The sequence below is a fragment of the Liolophura sinensis genome, chromosome 6, assembly GCF_032854445.1.
Source record: "Liolophura sinensis isolate JHLJ2023 chromosome 6, CUHK_Ljap_v2, whole genome shotgun sequence".
NCBI classification, from domain to species: Eukaryota; Metazoa; Mollusca; class Polyplacophora; order Chitonida; family Chitonidae; genus Liolophura; species Liolophura sinensis.
The window spans coordinates 53421342-53437779 of record NC_088300.1 but is presented as its reverse complement, the minus strand read 5'-3'; the positions used below and the strand labels follow the sequence as shown (position 1 = coordinate 53437779).

The 16438-nt window shown below is 39.4% G+C and overlaps 1 protein-coding gene across 1 annotated transcript; it reads left to right on the top strand.

Annotated features, from left to right (window-relative positions):
* Nucleotides 1-4019: 4019 nt before the first annotated feature.
* LOC135467345 (F-box/LRR-repeat protein 2-like) lies at nt 4020-16266 on the top strand. Its single transcript, XM_064745115.1, has 11 exons — nt 4020-4078; nt 4928-5271; nt 5821-5977; nt 6296-6434; nt 6852-6931; nt 7320-7368; nt 8811-9047; nt 10193-10417; nt 11148-11303; nt 12662-12844; nt 14083-16266. The coding sequence occupies exons 2-11, from the start codon at nt 4971-4973 to the stop codon at nt 14197-14199; spliced, it is 1644 nt and encodes a 547-aa protein (XP_064601185.1). The 5' UTR covers nt 4020-4078; nt 4928-4970; the 3' UTR covers nt 14200-16266.
* The last annotated feature ends 172 nt before the right edge of the window (nt 16267-16438 follow it).

The window sequence follows — 16438 nt, the reverse complement described above, 5'->3', positions numbered from 1 at the left end:
CTGTATTTCACTTCAATTTTTTCTTCTTCAAAGAACACATTTTGCTTGATTCTGATTCACCCACCTTGTATTGTCACCTTAGTTCGTTTTATTAAGTTTAATTAATTTCTAAGAAAATCTGTCCTCATTAAGGCCTTTGTAGTTTTCTGAAAGTGCATTTCGAGAGACTAAACTTTGGTTGAAATACCGTAGTTACATTGGCGTCATTTCTCAATACATTTTTACCGTTGGAACAGTTAGGCTTCTCTGAACGCAAAATGCCTTCGCGAAATCTGTGAAGACCAACATTGTGTACTGTTTCTAACTATACCCTGGCTAACCACCTGGGCCACCTCGGCCCCAGTTGGTGATATATGACAATCGGGGTAAAGCTTCTACGTAAAGGACTTCACCAATTCGTCGGTAAACCAACTTTCGTGTATATAGCTTTGCTTAAATTGTTTAAACACCAAAAGAATATCGGACCAAAGTGATAATGAGTCCATACATATCTTCACCACATAAAATTCAGCAAGCACAGCAACTCTAAAGCTATTTCATTTGTGTGTTCCCCCCGAACGAATTTTTCACTTAGATGACGTGGACCATTTTACTCTCGGAGTTAAGCACTTTTAATCTTCGTTGTCTGAACAAAATATAATACAATTAAAGGCGCACACTATAGAGAGTAAAACCAAAGCTGCGACGACAGTATGATAGCTAGCAAATGGTTACAAGTAAGTGGTGAAATACGGCCTCTTGTTACTTTACCTGAGTCAGGCTATTATTCTAACTGTTAATGTAAATGCATAAATAGTAGCAATTTACACGCCGCCCAGCACCATGGCTTAAGCAATATTGGGTAAAAACAAAATGCAGTGATATTAATTTCAATTTATTAGACGTCACTGGTCTTGAATTACTCAGAATGCCTTATTGTCATCACATTTAAGATACAATCACATTAAAACAATGCAAACGGGCCAGGCCTCGGGAATACTTAGTCCACGAGCAGAATCCTAGTTTTTACAGGAATACAATGTAATTAAAGACGTACAGCATAGAGAGTAAAACCAAAGCAGCGACGACAGTATGATAGCTGGCAAATGATCACACATACACGGTGACATACGGCCTCTTGTCAGTTTACCTGAGTCAGTGTTTTATTCTAACTGTTCATGTAAATGCATAAATAGTAACAATTTACACGCCCTCAAGCACCATGGCTTAAGCGGAATTAGGTAAAAAAATGCAGTGATAAGCCCTAGCTAGTCCAGCGAAAGATATATTATTAACACATGACCTTAATTAATAGTTAATTACTGGTAGGGAGTTGGAGCTAGCGAGACAGCACTTTACCCGTCTACAAGAGGTCGAATCCGTGTGCGATTTGGGAAGGCTAGAGACTTTAAATGGAATAAACTTTTATGGCCACCAGTCAAACATTACTTGAAAAATATTTTAAAACAAGTCAAGCATACCCCACCCAGAAGATGTATATTCCTTAAAACTCACCTGAGAATTTTCAGCAATCTATCGGGCTATTCTTACTCCAGGTTTGAGCTGTCTTTTCCTATTATCACCAGGCTTCCATCAGAGCTCAGTATATATGGGGGAAATATTCTAACATTTAGCATTATGGTGGTAGGAGACCGGGTAGAGCCGGGGGGTAATACACGACCATCCGCAAGTTGCTAGTAGACCTTCCTAACAACTGGAAAGGAATATGTATATCTAATATGGGCGAAAATGCTCTCTGTCTAATCGAGTCGTTGAAACCCCTCTGAATGTTTCCGGTATATGTATAGGCATAGAATATGTCACAACACTGATCAGTTGAGATGTGAAGCTCACTGTAATGTTTGTGGTATACGTACGCTGTTGCATAAAATTGGAATAAAATTTCTTCACACCCAATCATAAAACATATTTCTCTTCGAGTAACCCAGTAATCATATCAGAGCGGATGAAAGATTACAAAGTCTAGGTGCCCAGTACCTAAACTATAGGGATGACGATTTTCCTGCATATTTTTTAGTTACGTAATATGGCTTTCTGTTGGCCTTTTTCTACTGTTTTGCCCCTTTCCCATGTCCAACGCTTTTTCCAGTGTACACCGAGGTGTGCTTGTACTCCGATGATAAGGGTACAGACAAGCCCCCTGTTGCTCGTTCCGTTGGAAGATCGCAGAGTGCGGTTGCTCCTCCAAGGTCATCGAGAGGAGGGTCATGTGAGGACCCGACGATCTCCGACGGCTTCATTTGGTTCCACAGGAACATGAAAATATCAATGAACGGTCTTTATCATTTGTGGAATCAATAGTACGGACTCAGCGTTTCCCGCCAAACAGTGAATCGGAGATTGTTTCAACATAGTTACCGAGCAAAATAAATGATCAAATGTCCTGGCCTAACCGTTCAACACAGACTTGCTCGTCTTTACTAGGCTCAGAGTACAAAAGGCTACAGCTTGGACACTGGTGACATGCTATCTTTAAGGCTGAGAGTGGCTATACCCTTGACATGTAGAAAGACGTCAAAGTTTCATAAAGTGCAAAGGTTTCACGGTTATTTGTCTAGATCCTCCATGAATGTATTGAGGAAGGGAATCAAAGTAGTGCCGACTCAGTGATGATATGGGCTGGTATACATTATGGTGGAGAACTTCAGCGGTGGTTCCGGATGAAAACGTCAACGTCGTTCCACACGCAAGTAGGGTTTCTGGAAACAGTGTAATGTTGGCCCCAACACAAAAGCGCTAGGCCACACTGGGCCCTTGCAGCGAGAGAATTTCTTGAGGCAGAGGATGTGGAGCAGTTACCACGGTCTTCTTGCTCCCAGATATGAACCCTTTTGAGCAAGCCTGGTATGCCATATTCTGAAAGGTCATCACCAGGAACAATCTTTAAACTCTACAGGAGTTTTTATCTCAGGGTGCTGTATATTCACGCTGTGTTGAATTAAATCGCCACGTTGGACATATGAAAAGTTGCGGTCGAAGCGCAATTGAGATTCATATTTTCATTATCGACAACTTATATACTAACATGCTCCACGATTTGAACATAGATTGCATTCATTCGCCTAGAACTTTCATCATTGAAATCTTTTGACTGCTTCTCTTTGCACGATTCCGTCCTAATTTCGTACTTTATGTACTTTCTTAGTTCTTTTGTGGTTGGTGTCAAAACGTAGTTTTTGGAATTATCCTTGCGAATATTGACCCGGAACGTCCATTTTTATTGACGACTGCATGGTATACGAATGTCTGTTTCGACGCATGGATTCTGACTGATGAGTGGGACACTTTGTCTAATGACACCATAAACAGCCTTGTGAATAGAATGTCGCGACGTCTTGACGCACTAATTCATGCCATACTTGATATTAGTCACTTGTTATCATTTTAATCAGCTCTATTGAACATTTCGATGCATGAAATTACCCCCAAAATGTGCCCTCTGTAAAACTCACTGAGGTGGAAAACTTTATTTATTTATTTATTTAAGCAATTGGTGTTTTACGACGTACTCAAGAATATTTCACTTATAGGGCCATCATTATGATGGGAGGAAACCGGGCATAGCCCAGCAAAGATCCACGACCTATCACGCTAACCGCCAGGTCAAGGAAGCTCTAGCGTTGAAAATGTTGTTATAAAATCCTTAATTATGCTTTCGAAATACCCACTATTCGTGGACGTGAAAGTAGTGCAGTATGTTCTGTACCCCTACGTTACACGATCACGCCAGCCGGCCCTAATGTGAAAGTGTATGTCATGGCACTGACAAGTCTTGTCGTGAAAGTCGTGTGAAGAGTATTTATTGACCACGGCGTTAAACAACAATCAAATAAATATATAAGTAAATATGACCTTACTCGTCACTGTGGTTGTTTTAGTTAAAGGAGAGCTCTACTTGTGTCTATAGTTCACCTGACATCGTATCATGCACGGGAAGAGGAAGGGAGACAATCCCATTAATTAAATAACAACACAGAATTACTCCCCTTCGTCTCCGTTGTTGTTGTAGTCGATGGTAGGTAACAGTAAACAAAATTGTGAAATCTGAACGCCATGACTAAACCCCATGACTTATTCAGTGAGTATTGAAATGGTTAATTACAGTGTATCTATATTTAAACATGGTACTCCCACTGTCGGACATTAATGCTTTAAGGCAGCTGTTACTGATTCATTTTCTTTTGAGAATGCTACGTTGTTGTTGTTGTGAACTGAAAGTGGGAATTGAACTTCGTCTGCTCTTGCAACTTATGATCAGCTAAACATTCGGCTAAAGCTTTGTTCTCGCCCCTGCCGATCAGCTACTGCCCACTAAAGTCGCAGACTCGAATCCAGGCGTCACTGCGGTTTAAAATTCAGGAGTCGAATGCAACCCGAATTTTCTGACTAGAACTCGAGAAGCTTGATGACATGCTACAGTTCTATTCAGAAGTAGCTCGATTTAAAGAAGTTAAGAGTTTCCAAACAACGTTGCTAACGCTAAGTTACCCACCTTATCTTCTTGTTTCACGAATAGTCATTCTTTCCTCATCCATAGTTACTTATTTACCTGGTAATTCATTTTGAACAATATTTTGACTTCAGCACCCCTTCTCTGTTCACGCTTTCAGTTGTACCTGCCATTGTGTAGGTTACACACTGAAACTCTTAATCATTTTAAAAGGAGTGACTTCTGACTAGAACTGCAGCATGCTGTCGGGCTTATCACAAATATAAATATATCTTTTGCAAGTTCTATTCAGGAAATTCAGGCTAGGGGGCCATGCCAATGTGCGGTGATGTCCCGCATCGATCTCTTTTTTCACTGATAAATCTGATTACCTTTCCTCTACCATGGCATAAAACCCCAAGCAGATAAAAAAATACATTTTGTGATTTTACTGACTTATGATACATGTAAGTTACTGGTCTAACTTTTTGGTTTCAGATGTTGAGCAATCTGGTGTGTAACATTTTTCACATCAGTTGCCATGGTGAAACTCCTGCGAGACATCTGTTTGGGATGCATTCAGAACAATCTCCACAGAATCCCTCAAGTACAGCGATATCTACCTACAGTATACAAAGAATTACTAATAGAACGGTTGATAAAGCACAGACAGTTGTCAGAGCACTATTTGTGTCACATTACATACAATTTGTTTGTGTCTAGTTTGCGCCATGTGTTGCTGTATAGGTGTGAACAGAATACAGACCTGGTCCTGAAGCAGCTAGCAGCCTGTAATTGCCAGCTTCACACACTCCAGATAATAAGGTGTGATAATGTTACAGGTAAGTCATAATAATACCAGTTGCAGGTGAGCAGTGATATGAGTGAGCAATGTTACAGGTCAACAATGATATAAATCTGCAATATAGATTTTGATCAATATCTGATCTTAAGCCTGAATTTTTTTCAATGTTGGTTAGTGATACTGGTGAGAAGTGTTGCAGTTGAGCAAACTTGAGTTCAGACATTGAGTGAAAACAAACGTCCTCAGAGACTGTTCAGCTGGTCAACAATTACTCAGAAGTCAAGTGCTGTTCTTGCAAGAATAAATATAAAAAAGAACAAAGGTGATGCCCCCCAGGGTTCATATGAGTCACAAAGATGTAAGGCTGCTGTAACAGTGGCTGGATTGACACAGCTATTCTCAGCACCTCGTTCCAACAGAAAGCACACAGAAAGTTTTCTCATAGTCTACATTCTGTAATGTATGGAAAGATAATTATAGTTTTATTGAAGTAGTTCTGCTTTCAGTTATCAAAATTATTTGCGTTCATTAATCGCTTCTGCTCAATGTATGTAACACGTTTTGATTTTACTGTTTGTTCTTGCAGACGAGGGCATCCTTGCGGTTACAGAGGGACAAAAGGAACTGAAAACGCTTGAGCTGAAACATCTGTCCCATATCACTTCTAAAGGACTTGTAAATATTTGCTCCCTATGTCTGGAGAAGCTCAGTCTGAAAGGGCTGTACATCAGTCTCTGGGGAAGGTAATTTCAAGTACCACGTCATTGAGTATGTTGCCAAGGATTCAACTTTTTATCAATGAACTGATCAATTAAGAGAGATAGAAGCAGCAATCCGTTTCAGAATTAAGGTGCATGAATGGTGCTTCTTTACCCAGTGAAGGAACTCTCTCAGGCTAGTCCTTTTTTTTCTCAAGCTATTGTTCTTTCTCAGTCAAATCCTGTGCTTGAAATTATCATTATATGTATATTAAATATGTATGAATATCCTATATTTACTTATGTTTGGTTAAATAAAAATCCCAACATGCTTTGTGTACATTTGGACATGGTGTCTTGAAGTTATAATGGATTTTTTTTTGTAGGTATTGTTAAAGTCGTCAGTGCTAACCCTTTGGTCAGAGTGCTTGAGCTTAAAGGCATTCCGCGGCTAGATGACACAATCTTCCCATCCATAGCTCAGCATCTTGGACAAAGTTTAGTAAGTTATAGATAACATTGTATTTTTCATCTAGATGATGCAACAGAAATGCTGTTGAATATTTCCTCTAAAATGAGATCATTGCTGATCTCTCATAGCAAAATACATTGATCAGTTACATGTTGATCACAGCAAAACACTCTCTCTAGCCACTGGAAACCATTATGATAATACTTTGTATTTCTTATTTTGTCATTTCTGTAAGTTCTCAAGTTTTCAGCAATGTCTCTTGCTGTGTAATGTAGAATCTAATCTTGATTTATGGAGAGAAATGCAGGCCTGCTATATCTTGAAGGACATTGCTTAGAGGCTTTCAGCCCTATCGTCAGACAGATGATATTTGGGATGCAGTATTCATCATTATGAACTACAAGTAGGCTGTATATCCTATAATGAGAACTCTGTATATTACTCTAGGAAGAACTGGATGTAGGCCTTCTGACAATGAGCGATGTGAGTTTGGAAGAGCTGGGGAGGCGCTGTCCCAACTTAAAAAAGTGAGTGATATTGAATTTCCGGGAAAAGTATCAGAAATGAAGGTTTTGGCAGAGAGCAGATAACAATTTATCACAAACATGTGATATCTGAATTGAGAAGCTGCAAAGCAAAGAGTTCAAAAATGTTCAGGCACGGCAGCAACTGTTTGAAGCAATGATATAATTCGTTCATATCCATTCATCTGGACACTCCTTAAGAAAGCTACAAGTGTATCAGGCACTTTTTCATGATCACTTAAGGCAGAAACAAAGATAGTATGCAGATTGATGCAGAAAGAAACGGCAATTTTTTGTCTTTGGAAACATTGTTACAGACTTACAAGAATATTTCACATCCCACATGTCCCACTTCATAGCCTCATAAATATCTGTTTTATTTGTACTGCAGGTTAAATGCCCATGGTTGCAACAGAATATCTGGTCAAGGACTTATAAGCGTAAGTGCAGTCTACAATATGTCTGGTATTTCACATGTACATGTATGTTTGTATGTATGTTCCAGCTTATTCTTCGGTGGGTCAAAGAAAATAATGAACCACAATCCAATGATTGAGTGGTTAGAAAGCGGTAATCTACATACTTGGTATAAGTTAAGCACTGTACTTTGAATAGGTTTGGTGCTAATAACATGATATTGCAGTGATGCAGGACAATAAATATGTTGGTACTAGAACTACTATGGGGAGACAAAGATGAGGGTGAGGTTAAACCTGAAACAGATAGACAAGGGAAAAGCAGATGAAACCTACTTGTCTATCTGTTTCAGGTTTAACCTCACATTCAACAATATCTCCCCAATGGTTGGTCCCAGTACCAACATACTTACAGTGCTGCCTCACTGGAGTGCCATGCTAATGACACCAAATCCATTTGCAGTACAGTGCTTATCTTCTTCCGCACGAGGGAAAAACAGATGAAACCTACTTTTTCATCTAAATTAATGTCAAACATGTGAGGTGTATGAGAAGCCCCCTCAGTATCAAATGTATACAAGTATACGTGTACCTAATCATCTGTGGTTGGCACACATCATTCCACTAAACAGTTCAGAGATCAATACTTCAAAGTGTTGTAAATGTGATTATAATTTTGTTCAGTGACTTTAAGTAACTGAACAAAATAAACCTATGTTAGTTTTTTACTTTTGCACATTTGGCACTAATAGATCTTGCTGAGTGGCTCAATGGCTGAGTGTTTTAGACTGCCTCAATATCGCCAAAATCAGATTAAGTAACCACTCTCTATACTGATTTGTCGTTATCAGAAGTAAAACCTATTCCCAGAATCCCAGTCATCTTGTGTTGGAGAATTGAGACATTAGAACCTCTGCCGAGTCATCGTATGAGCAGACTTCATTCCCAAACTACAGAAGTATGAATTTGATAGGAGGAGCAGTGGATGAGTTGGGATTGAAAAGTTGAAAGGCAGTATCTGAAGTGACCGCTTTAGTGAGATTACTTCAGCTGTGGCCTAACTAATGTCATATGAGTTAAATTTTCTTGAACATGGCCTTGTACAAGTCTTATAAGTAACTGCAAATAACTTACGCAGTGTACCTGTTTAAACCTACATTTATCTAATGCCTGTCTGAATCAACATATTAAAACAGTCATTTCTGCTTGAAAGGCCCCGCTTGTTCAGACAGTTTAAGCATTGGCTTTAGGCAGTTGATGTGTTCACATCTAGCCCTCACTGGCTTGGCTGCGGCTTTGAGTCAGGAGATTTGTCCAGAACCTAGCAAACGGGGAATGGTTTACTCCTGTCATTTCTGTTTATTCCACCCATAAACCAAACTGTTGTCATATAAGCAAAGAATTCTGTACTACTGTGTAAAACACCACTCAGAGAAATAAATAAACCCTGTCTATTATGTTTCCAGCTGTCTCAAGGCTGTACTCAGCTGAAGAGTCTGGACCTGTCCTACTGTAATAAGCTTAGTGCCCGGCCTGACTCTGAGGCCCTCTGGACACTGCCCACTACTCTGACAGAGCTGTCCCTCTGTGGCATACTGCTGGAAGATTCTGACCTGTTTGTGGAGTGTGTCACCAGGCTGAAGCACCTCATGTCCATCCGCTTGTCCGGCGTGTCTGCGCTCAGCGATGACACACTGACCAAGGTTAGTGTCATAAATGAACCGTGTCAATCACGTTTTTGAGTTTCAGATGGCATTTAGGCATTATCAAAAGTGTAGCAATACAGAAAAGGGGGTCATTTCTGAAGCCATCTTTCAGCAGCATTGTTAGCCTGTTTAAAATTTTTGACCCATTTACTCAAGCATATACTTACAGAAAATGTTAATGTTATGACTTTGGAAAGTTTCTGTGTAGAAGTTTAAATTTCATAAATTGGTGTTGATAGAGAGAAATTCTCAGATGTCTTTACTTGTTTTTCTGACTTGTATTGTGTGTTCAGTTGCGTGGATGAGTTTGCCAGCAAATGCACTGACAGAATGTTTCTGGAAGTCTAGTCTAGTCTTAATTTTGCACCAAGATGGGCCATACAAATTTCACAATTTTGCACATTTTTAGCGTCAACTTTTAGAACAAACAGAGACATCAGGCATTCTGCCCGGAGTGATTACATCGTTGTGTTAAGCTGTAGAGTAAAGTGGCATACTTCTCACTAGTCATATACTTTCGAGGTTATGTTTATCAGTGAGTTATTTTAACTGTCACAAAATGATGGTTTACTAGATTAGACAAGACATGGATGCTGTGATTAAGATGAAGTACTACAAGGCGAGGCAGAAAAGTTATATAGGCTACGAATTGAGCACCTCTTTATCATACATAAAGGAAGTTGCAGGTCGTTAAGATTAAGCTCATACAGTCTAATGAATCTTCTTTACCTACCTCTGGCTGAGAACTTTTCAGGCTCTCCTCATATGTTGCGCTCACCAAGAAAGCACCCTTGAAAAGGTGGACAAAGTTTGTGCCTAATAACACCCTGTATGACGTTTATACCTGGATTGTGTTTCCGGTCGGATGATTCACATACTTCTAAATATGCAAAACAGTGAAAGTAGCAGAAAAAACAGTTCTTCAATCTGAGCACCTGCCTGGCATCTTTCCATTATAAATCTTGTATATTGATATTTTGTGTGTGTGTTGTTTTTTTGCACTCTGGTAGACTGTATAGCAGAATTAAGTTTTGTAATTTTGGTTTAAACTCTGCAACTGTCTGTAGAATTTGTACCTGGTTTTCTTTATGTGTGTTTGCCTTACTCTATGGTCACGTAATAAGTCCTGTATTGTGTTGTAGATTCTGGAGAAGGTGGGTGGCCAGCTGCGTGAGCTGGACATCAGTGGCAGTGTCCGTCAGCACATTAGTGACGAGGGTCTGCAGGCTGTGAGTCAGTGCTGTGGTAAACTGGAGGTGCTCTCACTGAGTCTCCTGGAGAATATCACTGGGGAGAGTCTACTGCCTTTGTTTCAGGACACCTCCAGGACACCACAGCTCCGCAAACTGCTTCTCAGCTGTAGAAAGGTTGGTGGAGGTCTTTGTGGTATAAACTACTGTTCATATGCCAACAGTTGAAGTTGAATAGAACAGTGGGGAAAACACAACATCTTTCCTGGGAAGAGATTTAAATAAAGCTACTACGATAAATGGCCTAAAGTGTATCCCATGACTAGAAATGAAACTGCACATTTTGCTTGATGTTGTTAGATTAACATTCGGCAAAATCATGTATGATTCAACATTCAAAATCATGTATGATTCAACATTCAAAATCATGTATGATTCAACATTCAAAATCATGTATGATTTTGAGTGCTGTTAATCTTTTAAATGTGTCTGGAGGTTAGTTTGAAAGGTTTGATGATACCTCACTGAAAAAAAGGAAGATTCTTCACCAGAAGTCATATTTTATGATATTTACCTGCCTCCAAAACTTTTGAGGTCAAATTTGGATCATTTACGTTGAATACTTTCCAGCTTATATTATATTCAATATTCGGTAAAGATGGTAAAGAACATAACTTCCTGTCTCTTTCTATGATTTTTAGAAGGTGATAATTGGGCCATTTAGGCAGGTTTATATTTACATGCATGTTCTATGCATTTATAGAACATAAATAATAAATTGTTCTAAATCAAAGCATCTATATATCTTTTCAAGGCTGTTTTACCAAACCAATGGTTATAAATGTCTTTGCCTTGAATTGCCTGTAAGTTAGTGCGGTGGAATTGTGTGAGTTGTTTATCTGTGCAGATGAATGTTGATGTCCTGAGGCAAGTGGCCCTGAACTGCTGTAATCTCGCCCTCCTGGATCTGTCAGGGCTGCTGTGTGTGGAAGATGATCTCTTGTTTCTGTTAGCTGAAAATTCAACAAGTCTTACCCATGTTGGCCTGAAGGGATGTCGCGAGGTATGGATTGTGTTGTAGTAACTACTGCTTCTTTTATATTGCATGTAATAAAGGTATTCATTTTGCCCCCTTAGATTTTGAGACATTACTGCAAAGATAGATATGCTCTTCCGAGATATAGTTGTGACAGATATAAAGAATACCAGTATATAATGAGACTATGTACTTAAGTTGGATGTACATTAAGCAGATTTGTATGCAGACTAAAGTTTTACAGGAATATACTCATGCTCAGTGGCCATCTTTGTTTTCTGATCTAGGGTGTATCAAAACATAGTATGATATATGGATGGTACGCAACCTTCTGAGTCAATGTGGACTCTTACCGGCTCAGATGGTTAAAGCACTGGTGCACTGCAGCTGTCAGGCCCCTCACCAATGTTCATATTCAGCTTTCATTGGTTTAGCTGTGGCCAGTTAGGAGGTTTGTCAGGCAGCTGGTTTATTTGGTGGTTTACTTCCGTTTCCTCAACCCATAATCCTGACAAGCAGTCACATGTGAAAACTCCTTGAGCACAGTGTTAATACGTATCAAATAACAAAATAAGTATGTGTTGAATTAAGGTTGTACAAATGTAATTGCCATACTTCATTTAAATTTCTATTATTCTCATTGGATAAGACCATGGAGATCAGCAGTTTATCAGGTTACACCTAGTGACTAATACAATTTTGGTTGAGACCTGAGTTGTCCCCCCTTGTATTCTGTTGCATGTATCATCGTCTGCTGTATACGGACGTTCTGGTGTGTAAAGCACAGCAGAAATCAATATTCTGTGAAATTTAAACTTATGTTTCATAGCATATAATAAAACAGCATTTGTAATTCGCAAACTCTGAAAAAGTGATGTTGCAATGTATATTTCTATGTCACCCATCTCAAACTGACAAAGGGGTCTCCGTGGCTGAGTGGTTGGCATGACATCGAGACACAGTGACCAAAGAGTCTCTCACCAGTGTGGTCTTTGAGTTCAGGGCCATACCTGGGAAGGTGTACAGTAACCTGGTCATGGTTTTTTTTTTCGAGCGCGGTTTCCTCCCACAGTAATGCTGACCGACGTTGTATAAGTGAAATATTCTTGGGTACAGCATAAGACACCATTCAAGTAAAAAATAGCTCAAACTGGAAAATCATGTTTTAATATTCAACATATTAATTGTAAAATGTACACCATGCACACATACAAAGCAGTTTTATATGTATGTACATTATATATTCATTGTGCAGGGTCACAGGTAGTTGTAGTTGCAGCTGCATGATTTAGTACTTGTATGCATGTTTTGACTCAACATGGAGGTATAAATGTATACACCTGTGGTCTCACACGGGTATAACTCTTGTCTGTACTCAATTTCAGCTGAGTGACGCTGGCATATGTGAACTTGCACGCTGCTGTTCCTTGGAGAGCATAATCCTATCTGGTGTGAGGAATGTCACAGACAAGAGCATCTTTGCCCTGGCTAACAGTTGCTACAACTTGGAGGAGATTCACCTGAATGGCTGTTACAAAGTCACACCAGCCGCAGTACGGTATCTAGAGGTAAGACATACTCACGGGGCACACACTCCAGCCAGACATGGTAAATAGCCAAGTGTTACAAAGTCACACCTGTGGCAGTCCGTTATCTGGAGGTGAGACATACTCAGGGGGCACACACTCCAGCCAGACATGGTAAATAGCCAAGTGTTACAAAGTCACACCTGTGGCAGTCTGTTATCTGGAGGTGACACATACTCACGGGGCACACACTCCAGCCAGACATGGTAAATAGCCAAGTGTTACAAAGTCACACCTGTGGCAGTCCGTTATGCAGAGGTGACACATACTCATGGGGCACACACTCCAGCCAGACATGGTAAATAGCCAAGTGTTACAAAGTCACACCTGTGGCAGTCCGTTATCTGGAGGTGAGATATACTCAGGGGGCACACACTCCAGCCAGACGTGGTAAATAGCCAAGTGTTACAAAGTCACACCTGTGGCAGTCTGTTATCTGGAGGTGACACATACTCATGGGGCACACACTCCAGCCAGACATGGTAAGTAGCCAAGTGTTACAAAGTCACACCAGTGGCAGTCCGTTATGCAGAGGTGAGACATACTCAGGGGGCACACACTCCAGCCAGACATGGTAAATAGCCAAGTGTTACAAAGTCACACCAGTGGCAGTCCGTTATGTGGAGGTGAGACATACTCAGGGGGCACACACTCCAGCCAGACATGGTAAATAGCCAAGTGTTACAAAGTCACACCTGTGGCAGTCTGTTAAGTGGAGGTTAGATATACTCAGGGGTCACACACTGGTAAATAGCCATGTGTTACAAAGTGACTGATTTTCTTCTCTCCTACTTCTATGCATGTACCCACTTCAAATTACCTAATATTCCACCCCTTAAAGTGCATTTTTAGTGGTAAATAAACTGTTGGTGGTGAAACATTTTTCCAATTCAATGTCATTCTGCCTCAAACTTCAAAACATCTTTCTAATATCAATAAGAACACTCAGAATCATACAAATTGAGCAGTTTTGTCATGGATGACATTTTAGGTCATTTTATACCATATTACTTTTTGAGTCCTAAAATTTTTGTCTGGTAACTAGTGTTAACTTTTGTAGAGATTTTGTGTAAATTATATTTTCAAAAACTACTGTGGTGAAAATTGCTTATACATTAAATCATTCTGTTCAAGTGAAACATAATGAAAGAAGATCAGACAGTGTGGCATGTAGAGAAATTCTTTGTGGAGTTCTGACAGACTGTGTTTTGTTTTTGTAGGACTGCTGCATTGGATACGTCTTTGTACGCCACATTGTGCCCAATGCTGACCCGTCCCAAGTGATGGCCAAGAATTTAGACACAGGCGAATTCTGCCGAGTAGATCTCCAGACATAGATTTCCAAAGATGTGATAGAAATGGCCCTTGTGAAAATCAGGGGAGGTTGTTTAGTTGGCATCTAAGTACTTACCAAGGCCATACCATATTCTTTTCAGGCATGTTACCAAGAAGCATAGCAATGGAGATGTTGTTGATGCAGAAGGCCTGTTATAAGTACCTCAGTTCAATGTATGTTTTGTCCATAATACTCCCATTATCAACTGTGATTTGTGGGTGTCTAACTGCTGAACAACTAAGGAGACTTCGAACGGATAATTTACATCATGTATTTGATGCAAAAATGTTACATTGAGGCTGTGAAGATAATACTTATAGATGGTTCTAGCCCTGATTCCTTTCCTTAAATCATTCAATTTCATTTAATTAGCCACTAAGAATTTAAAGCTTTTACGGTATGTCATTTGGATTTTTACATGTGGCAAGCAGTTTTATGTGAGGAGAGGGATGTTGTTGTTGTTGTTGGACATGATGTTCTTGATGATCAAAGGCTTCATTTTATTGCATAACTGCATATTTGTCATTTTTGCTTGTTTTTCTAACTTTTAGGACAGAATTACACGTAAATTTTGATTACTGTGGTACGAAATTGCCGAAAACTTCACCTACTTTTTTCCATGATTTACAAGTACGCCGTGACCACCATATGAACATCTACACATCATCATTCGTGCTTGAAAGACATCGTACATATTATCTGCAAAAGTATTCAGGCTGACATGCAATATCTCACCTATATTTTTATCCCTTTAACTTTTCGTTTCGTCATGTCAATTTAGTCAGGCTATATGCAAGGTGTGATCACACGCGAGTCTCTCGTACATGGGTTGGCTGCTTTCTTGTAATAGTCAGGTGTTTATTGTATTCTGATGGTAAGGAATAGAACAGCTCTCGTCTTTGGTAAGAAGAAGTTTTTGTTCAGAGCAGGGTTTTTAATCGGCTTGTGGCTTTCTCATCATTATGACATTTTTTATTTCAGATTTTTATCAATATGCTTATTATCTACTTGATGCATTTGTACATGACACCTATTTATTCATTGTAATGGCATGTACATTTTTAGAAGTGCTCAGGGCGGGGGAGAAATCATATTCAGTCCCCCTTCCCTGGCCTTTTGCAGGCCTTGAGCTGGATTTTACAAATGAAGTATGCCCCCCAGAAAGAAACCCTTGAGTTGCAAGTATAGTGCAGTACCTTCAGTCTTGTCATATGTAATGTATAATCCAAATTTTGTGAACACTTTGCTAACATTCTCTCCTGTTAATTTAATTAGGATATGGTGTCTCAAATATACCCGTTAGCTACACGTAAACATATTGTAACGTGGATCAGTGTTGTGTTGCTCATAGATCATTTTTGCAGAAAATTGAAGTAATCTCAGAGAATGAACAAGGACCTTAGAACAAATCTGACTTAGGACAACGTAATCCTTCCACCTACCTGATATGAGTGCTCAGTTAACTTTAATCAGCTTAAATTAATGCCAAAATCTTAATCCATGTGTGGTCATTCATGAAGCTGTTTATACCTCCACAGTTTGCCTTATGCACTACATGGTATACTATTAAGAGCATGGTCAGCGTCTTAGTACCATACTCTAAAGTAAGAAAGAGAATCATTTTGTTTCGCATTAAGAATATATGTATTTATAACAATACTTGCACCAACCCCTGGCAACAAAGTTGCCCTGGCTCTCCACCGATCTCTTTGTCGCTTTCACCCATGCAACTCCTCCCAAACCACTTGACCATGGATTTTGAAGAAACTTACCATGCCTGTTATCTAAACTTGTGCAAGCTTAAGTTTAATAGCCAATCCAGGACATGGTGTAATGCGGCTTTTCCACATGTACAGATTCTGTCCATGAAACTGCTTCTGAAGCATATGTTCATGCTCAATTTTATTGGAAATTAATGACAAAAGGAGTGAGCTTAATATAGATTGTCTGAAAATTTATAAAGCGACCACCTTTTTCAAACTCTAGAATCACTTAACACTGTAAATAGTACAGGTACATACAGAAGCATATTGTTATTAGGGCGTAAACAAAATTGTGGGAAAATAGAAAATATTAGGGCGTAAACAAAATTGTGGGAAAATAGAAAATATGATTTCATTAGTAAATATGCATTGTTTGCCATATATGTCCATTATTGCCTCTTTAAACATACTGAACAAGTAGGCACTGTGTTTTTTCAGGTGCATACATGTCATACATATATGTGTATATTTTTACTC